Source organism: Amblyraja radiata, chromosome 8 (genome assembly GCF_010909765.2).
Source record: "Amblyraja radiata isolate CabotCenter1 chromosome 8, sAmbRad1.1.pri, whole genome shotgun sequence".
In the NCBI taxonomy this organism is placed as follows: Eukaryota; Metazoa; Chordata; class Chondrichthyes; order Rajiformes; family Rajidae; genus Amblyraja; species Amblyraja radiata.
Window position 1 is genome coordinate 38354656 of NC_045963.1, and position 8616 is coordinate 38363271.

General features: G+C 48.0%; 1 protein-coding gene across 1 annotated transcript; it reads left to right on the top strand.

The window, feature by feature from the left end:
- Positions 1 to 5411: 5411 nt before the first annotated feature.
- LOC116975754 lies at positions 5412 to 8368 on the top strand (the record flags this gene model as incomplete). Its single annotated transcript, XM_033025004.1, is given in 3 exon segments — positions 5412 to 5993; positions 5995 to 8039; positions 8041 to 8368. Coding segments are annotated over 3 exon segments (2955 nt in total), but the record flags the coding sequence as incomplete, so codon positions are not given.
- Positions 8369 to 8616: the final 248 nt, after the last annotated feature.

Here is an 8616-nt window from a genome sequence, read left to right on the forward strand (position 1 = left end):
TCAGTGTAAACCAGCATCTGCAGTCCCTTCCTAGACATGGAGAAACACACTTTCGTTTTTGATGTATTTTCACCGTTATCTCCTCAGAGATCTCTCCGATACCAAATAGGAACAGCTGGCTGCCATACAAACCAAAACTGCTGGGCACACTCAGCAGGTCAGGCATCATCTGCAGTCTAGAAACTAAAATGTTAATTCTATTGATCTTTCCAGTAATGCTGCCTGGCCCATCGAGTATCCTCGATATCTATATTACTAAAAGTCTGATCTTGACCACTTCCTGTTGTTCTGTATATTGATTTTAGAAAAAACGCTGCCACTTACGGCTGTGAATTTTGGCCATCTTACTCAGAGTCCCCATCCACTGCGCAGAACATCGATGAAAAATAAAAGGGTTATTACTGTTTAAAAAATGTTCAGATTCTCTCTCCTGAAGGCCACGCCCCTTCCGGAGAGACTATAACATCCGGAAGTGTTGAGTGCCTCAGTCAGTCTCTGCAAGATGGGGGAAGCGAGAGGGTCACGTCTCTCAGTCTGAGCTGTGAATAACACTGAACACATGTCTACTAAACTGTAAGGGTGGCTTTACTGGCCTTGAGTGCCCTTAATGGTGTTTGAAAATGCAAATGTGGTTGGTTTGAAAAAAAGCACAGCAAATGGTTGGTGGTGGTTGGTTTGAACTAAAGCACAGCAAATGGTTGGTGGTGGTTGGTTTGAACTAAAGCACAGCAAATGGTTTAAACTTGAAAACTGCCTGTTTGCACTGTATATTGATTTTAGATATAACGCTACCACTTACGGCTGTGATTTTTGGCCATCTCAGTCCCCCTCCACTCCTCAGGTGCAGAGGATTCTTCCCATCAATGAAAAATAAAAGTGTTATTAGTGTTTAAAAAATGTTGAGAATCTCTCTCCTGTCAATCACATCATGAAGTCCATGCCCCTTCCGGTGCGAGGTGGGATGGATTATAAAACCCGGAAGTGTGGGTGTGGCTCAGTCTCTGTAAGATGGGGGAAGGAGAGGTCACAACTGTCTGAGCTGTGAATCAATTGAACACACTGAATGTCTACTGAACTGTGAGTGTGGTGTTTATGTGGTGTTTATGTGGTGTTTTGTGTGGTTTTATGGTGGATTTATGGTGGTTTCACCCTGCTTGAAATGGTATAAAACTGCATTTGAATGTGGTGGCCTTGCACCCTGCATGAAATGGTGTTAAACTGCATTTGAATTTGGCGGCCTTGCACCCTGCATGAAATGGTATGAAACTGCATTTGAATTTGGTGGCCTTGCACCCTGCTTCAAAACGTATGAAACTGCACTTGAATTTGGTGGCCTTGCACCCTGCTTGAAGTGGTAGGAAACTGCACTTGAATTTGTTGGCCTTGCACCCTGCTTGAAATGGAATGAAACTGCACTTGAGTTTGGTGGACTTGCACCCAGCTCGAAGTGGTATGAAACAGCACTTGAATTTGGTGACCATGCACCCTGCTTGAAGTGGTAGGAAACTGCACTTGAATTCGTTGGCCTTGCACCCTGCTTGAAATGGAATGAAACTGCACTTGAATTCGGTGACCTTGCACCCTGCTTGAAGTGGTCGTAAATTGCACTTGAATTAGGTGGCCTTGCACCCTGCTTGAAGTGGTAGGAAACTGCCCTTGAATTTGGTGGCCTTGCACCCTGCTTGAGGTGGTATGAAACTGCACTTGAATTTGGTGGCCTTGCACCCTGCATAATGGAATTTCAAGAAATAGCCGTGAGTCAACTGCCAGCCCACCGGCCGTGAGTGAGCTGCCAGCACATCAGCCTTGAGTGGCTGAGCTGCCACCCCAAGAATCCATTTGGCCCACAATGTCCATACTAGCCCTCGGCAATCCAGTCCCTTCAGCCCACAACACCCATACTAGCGCTCCAGAAAGACCCCCCACTGGCTACCAATATTGGAATTGGTGAAGAGGTGGAAGATTGCATTGGGGGACCAGCCCTCCCGTGTGAACATGGGCCGTTGGGTCCCACTTAGTCTAGTTTTATTATATTATTTCAGATTTCCAACATCTGCAGTTTTTCTGCTGCTTTCAGCTGTTAATCTAGCGATGATCGTGCACATGTAAGGATGAAATGGGAATAACATTCTTCCTCTAGACACTTGGGAATATTTGGAATTCTCTCCACAAGTGGGCTGTGCTGACTCATCTTCTGAGTGCTTCCAAGACTGAGATTGATAGGATTTGGATTTTAAGGGAATCAAAGGATATAAAGTTATTGCAGGAAGGCAGTACTGAGTTAAATCCAGTGGAATGGCTAACCAGGGACAGGAGCCAAATGGCTTATGCCTGCTCCTATTTCTTGTTCTTATGAAATGACAAATAATTCAAAATCAGCACAGAAACAGGACCATTAGCCTACCACATTCATGCTGATCTTGTTCTCATAAACACCATAATTCTTAACCACTGCCATCTTTATTGTGGTCTTCAAGGGATGGTGGCCAGACAATGAAAAATGAGGGAGATGTCACAATGCAATTAAGCATCTGCTCTACAATGTTCAATCTCCATGATCCTCCCCCTCCCCCTGTTTATCAGAAAATCTCCGGTAGTACAGAATCCCCCCGGATGAAAGCTTCATGTCTGCTCTTTGGCGCTGCTGCAATCAAGGAGATTTATTTTATGATCCACATCCACATGCAAACTGAGCATATTGAAAACTTGGCAGGACACAAAATGTTGGAGAAACTCAGTGGGACAGGCAGCATCTCGGGCGAACTTGGATAGGTGATGTTTCGGGTCGGGACTCTTCTTCAGACTGAAATGTCACCTCTCTGTGTTCTCCAGAGATGCTGCCTGAGCCATTCAATTACTCCAGCACATTTTTGTAAACCAGCATCAGCAGTTCCTTGTTGTTCGATATTGAAAACTTCCCTGCTCATAAAAAGATCCAGGATTTTAAAGGGATCTCTTATGGGAACATGGAAGCAGCCAATGACTGCAGCACTTATGGAAAGCCGGGCATAATAACAATGTCCATAATAACAACAGCAATGTCCGGGATGCCACCTGCTGCTGACTGAAATCAAGCTGGGTTACACAGAGCCACAGTGAACGGTGTATTGTGGTGTGTGTCGGAGACTGGCCATGGCTGCCTGGGAAATGTCCTATTGCTAGGAAATTGAAAGTCCATATGACACAGAGAAAACAGTCGATCACAAGACTGGACAAAAGTCTCGCTGAAGAGTGTGGCACAGCGTTGACAGCCTTAGGAAACCAAGGCATGCACATGCATGTCTGTCAGAAAAGTCCAATTAGACCATGTCCATGAAACATAGGAACAGTAGGCATTCAGTTCATTGTTCAATATTCAATATTCAGTTCAATATTCAGTTCATTGAGCCAGCTTTGCTCTTCAGTGGAATCATGGCTGATCTGGCATTCCTATGTCTACTATCCTGCCCTTTCCCCATCACCATCGATTCACTTACTGATTAGAAATCTATTTATCTCAGCCACAAGTATACACCAGGTTTCTGTCCCAGCAGGTCCTTGTGGCAAGAGGTTCCAAAAACTCAAAACCCTGTGAGTGAAGAAATTCTTCCTCACTTCAGTCTTAAATGGGTGCCCCTTATACTGAATTCATGCCCACTGGTTCAGAACACCCTTATGGGAGGAAACACCTCCACAGCCATTCACACAGTCCAGTTCCATGAGCCCAAATAAGATTGCCCCATTCTTCCAAACTTCAGTGTCCCAACCTGTTTAACATAAACTCGTAGGATAATCCCTTAACACCGAGGATCATCCCAGTGAACCTTTTCTGAAGCACCTCTAATGAAAAAATATCTTTCTTTAACATTTAGTGATTAGTACGAGTGTCAAAGGTTATGGGGAGAAGGCAGTAGAATGGGGTTAGAAGGGAGAGATACATCAGCCATGATTGAATGGCAGAGTAGACTTGATGGGCCGAATGGCCTAAATCTGCTCCTATCACTTATGATCTTATGAACTAAAGAAATCAAAATTGTTCCAATCATTCTCCATAGAGTCTATGGTGTTTTGAGATGTTTTGGAAGGAGGCTCCTCATAGATAGCCACACCTTTGACTGCTGGACCAAGGTTCTTCATCCTCCCTTTGGTCATTCACTGAGATAAGGATGCCTCCAACGGTAGATTTTGCAATTGTTCCTGGAAGATTCAGGAATGCAATGTTGTGAGATGCAACTTCTAGCCCTCAAATGTATCTGTAATTGGGTACATGTAATTCCTGTAGAGATCCTCACATATACTGACCCTGTTCATTTTGTGCCCCTTGTCCAGACTGAAGGATTTGGTAAGAGACTGGCTGCTATCTGAACAGCCAGCACAATTAACCTACCCATTTCATTCATTCCCCTTGTTTTCCAAACGTTGATCAACAGGAAAGCAACTTTTCACTGCTCCATGGAAATGATCACATGTAAAACTTAGCTGCCATCAATTTTGCAATTGGAATATAATGCTGTCAAACAATTATCAGACACAAAAAATCGCAGATGCTGATTTATACAAAAAAAAAGACACAAAGTGCTGGAGCAACTCAATGGGCCAGGCAGCATCTCTAGAGAACATGGATAGGTGACATTTTGACTATGGACCTTTCTTCAGAATGATTCCAGGTCTGAATGTAGGTAGTTACTGAGCATGTGGCAGAGATAAGAGGGATAAAAGATGGATACATGGTCATAAAGGTTCCAGAAACACTGGATCAGCGAGCAGGCATTCCAGCACAAGTGACTACCTTGATGAAATAAGTTTGTAATCTAGGAAGATTGTTCTTATCGCCAGAGACCTGCGTTCAATCCTGACCTTGAGTGCTGTCTGTGTTGAGTTTGCACGTTCTCCCTGTGATCATGTGGGTTTCATCTTGGTGCTCGCGTTTTCTCCCATACTTGCAGGTTAATTGGCCTCTGTAAAAATTGCCCCTAATGTACAGGGAGTGGATGAGAAAGTGGGATAACATAGAACTAGTATGAAAGAGTGATTGATGGTGGGCATGCTTGGTGGCCTGAAGAGCCTATTTCCATGCTTTATCTCTAAACTAAAACAAAACAATATTTAAATGTAGAAAGGAAATGTTACTGCTTCCGACTTTATAGCTGGTCAGTAGTTGACATGTGTTGTTACAATTGTACATGGCTTTGGTGAGGGATCACTTGGAATATTGTACTTAGTTTTGCTTGGTAACGCTGCTACAGGGAAACTATTGTTAAGTGGAAAGTATGCAGAGAAGATGTATAAGGATGTTGCTAGTCCTCAAGGGACTGAGTTAAAGGGAGAGATTGGACGGGGTAGAATTTTGTTCCTGGAGCACAGGAGATTAAGGGATGATATTAGTGGTGCAACTAGTCCCTCGGAACAGTTCTCTGGAGAAGGTTCGAGTCAGATGGCCTCAGGCCTGCAAGACGGCAGCCTGGCGTCAGTTCGACGAGGACGTCGACAAGGTGCTAGAAGCAACTGCGACGGGAGATGTGGACCGAAGGCTGCGGACGCTGACGACAATCATCATCAGCCTAGCTGTGGAAAGGTTTGGAGAAGTGGAGAAGAAGCCGGCCAGAACACCTTTCACCATGAACCAACGAGCAACGAAGATCCACAAGATCCGGCAGGAGCTGAAGTCCCTCAAGAAGCAGTATAAAGAGGCCAGGGAAGAGCAACGTCCCCCCTTGGCTGAGCTGCGAACCATCCTGAGGAAGAAGCTGATGACCCTCCATAGAGCTGAATGGCACCGAAGACGCCGGAAGGAAAGAGCCAGGAAGCGAGCATCCTTCATAGCCAACCCCTTCGGCTTCACCAAACAACTACTCGGGCAGAAGCGCAGTGGGAGTTTGGCTTGCTCTAAGGAGGAGATCGACCGGCACATCCAGACGACCTACAGTGACCCCGTCAGGCAGCAGGAGCTGGGCCAGTGCAACATCCTGATAAAACCACCTCCACCCATCAAGGAGTTTGATAGTAGAGAGCCACCTCCTGAAAGAGGTCCAGGACGTTGTGAAGAGAGCAAGAGCTGGCTCAGCCCCTGGCCCGAGCGGAGTCCCCTACAGGGTCTACAAGAACTGCCCCTTGTTACTGAAACGGCTGTGGAAGATCCTGAAAGTCATCTGGAGGAGAGGAAAAGTGGCGCAGCAGTGGCGATTCGCTGAAGGAGTCTGGATCCCAAAGGAGGAAGATTCCAAGAAGATCGATCAGTTCAGAATCATCTCCTTGCTAAGCGTTGAAGGCAAGATTTTCTTCAGCATAGTGGCGAGGCGGCTGACCAACTTCCTCTCCAGCAATGGTTACATCGACAGCTCAGTGCAAAAGGGAGGCTTATCTGGAGTGCCGGGGTGTCTAGAACACACGGGAGTGGTGACCCAGCTCATCAGAGAAGCCAGGGAGAACAAGGGTGACCTGACAGTGCTCTGGCTTGACCTGGCCAACGCCTACGGCTCCATCCCGCACAAGCTGATCCAGACAGTCATGGCCAAGCATCATGTGCCGGGCCAAGTGGCAGATCTCATCCTGGACTATTACAACCAGTTCAGCATGAGAGTCTCATCAGGGTCAGTAACATCAGAGTGGCACAGACTAGAGGCTGGGATCATCACAGGCTGTACCATCTCTGTGATCCTTGTTGCCTTGGCGATTAACATGATTGTCAAGTCTGCTGAGCCAGAGTGCCGGGGCCCTCGGACGAAGTCAGGAATATGCCAACCACCAATCAGAGCCTTCATGGACGACCTGACTGTCACCACTGAGTCAGTGCCAGGAAGCAGGTGGATCTTGCAGGGGTTGGAGAAACTGATTGGATGGGCAAGAATGAGGTTTAAGCCAGGAAAATCAAGGTCACTGGTGCTGAAGAAGGGCAAAGTCATGGACAGGTTCCGCTTCAGCATCGAAGGGTCACCAATCCCAACTGTCTCCGAAAAGCCAGTGAAGAGTCTTGGCAAGGTGTTTAACAGCAGCCTGAAGGATACAGCATCTGTCCAGGCAACCTGTCAGGAGCTGGAGAACTGGTTGAGAGCAGTGGACCAGTCGGGGCTTCCCGGCAAGTTCAAGGCATGGATTTACCAGCATGGTATCCTGCCAAGGATACTCTGGCCACTGCTTGTCTACGAAGTCCCAATATCCATCGTAGAGAGATTGGAGAGGAAAGTCAGCAGCTTTCTCAGAAGGTGGCTGGGACTGCCCAGGAGCCTTAGCAGCATCGCCCTTTACGGAAATAACACCAAGCTCCAGCTGCCCCTGAAGTCCCTGGAGGAGGAGTTCAAGGTGACTCGGGCCAGAGAGGTGATGATGTACAGGGACTCCAGCGACCCCAAGGTGGCTCAAGCAGGGGTGGAGGTGAAAACTGGGAGGAAGTGGAGAGCCGGCGAAGCCGTGCTGCAAGCAGAGTCCCGGATACACCACAGAGTCCTGGTGGGAGTGACTCGGGGAAGAGCTGGCCTGGGAATCTTCCCATCTCCCCAGTTTGACAAGGCCAAGGGGAAGGAGAGGCGCAGGCTGGTCCAGGAGGAAGTGAGGACAGTGGTGGAGGAGGAGAGGTGTACCAGAGCAGTTGGATTGAGGCAGCAGGGAGCCTGGACAAGGTGGGAGCAGGCCATGGACCGAAAAGTCACATGGACTGAGCTCTGGCAAGCTGAACCACAGCGCATCAAGTTCCTGGTCCAGGCAGTGTATGATGTCCTGCCCAGCCCATCGAACCTCTTCATATCGGGCAAAGCGGAATCTCCAGATTGCCCACATTGCTCAGGCAAGGGGACGTTGGAACACATCCTGAGCTGTTGCCCAAAGTCTCTTAGGCAGGGCCGGTACACATGGCGTCACGACCAGGTTCTCAAACCCATTGCAGAAGCCATCAGCATGGGAATCAGCAGCTGCAGACGAGAATGCCCCACCACCCAGATGATCACCTTCGTGAAGGCCGGAGTGCAGCTGCCAAGAACCACAGCAGCCAGGAATCAGTCAGGAATCCTGGCAACTGCGCAGGACTGGCAGCTTTCCGTAGAACTGGTGAAACAGCTGAAGTTCCCACATTGCCACGACCACCCTGAGGCCAGATATCCTCCTGGTCTCAGAGGCGACCAAAAACATCGTCTTGTTGGAACTGACAGTGCCGTGGGAGGATCGTCTGGAGGAGGCCCACGAGAGGAAGATGACCAAGTACGAAGAGCTGGTCATAGACTGCCGTAAGCAGGGCTGGAAGGCAAGGTGTATGCCCATCGAGGTTGGCTGCAGAGGTTTTGCAGGGCAATCGTTCTACAAAGCCTTGAATGCACTGGGCATCAATGGAGTGGCAAGGAGAAGGGCCATCAAGAACACCACAGAGGCAGCGGAGAAGGCATCAAGATGGCTCTGGATCAGGAGAGGAGGTCCATGGGGAGGAGCGAATGCCACCTGAACACAAGTCGTGGTCTGATCAACCACGGCTGGGTCGCCTGGGTGATGGTGTCTGATGTTGAAAGACCCGAAACACCCAATGACCCTAGGTTACATCACTGATGATGTGTTCAGGAGCATCTATCGATGTATTTGTATCAATAGATATGTATTGAAGATTTGAAGGGCATAGATAGGATGAATGCATACAGTCTTTTTCCCAGGGTTGGA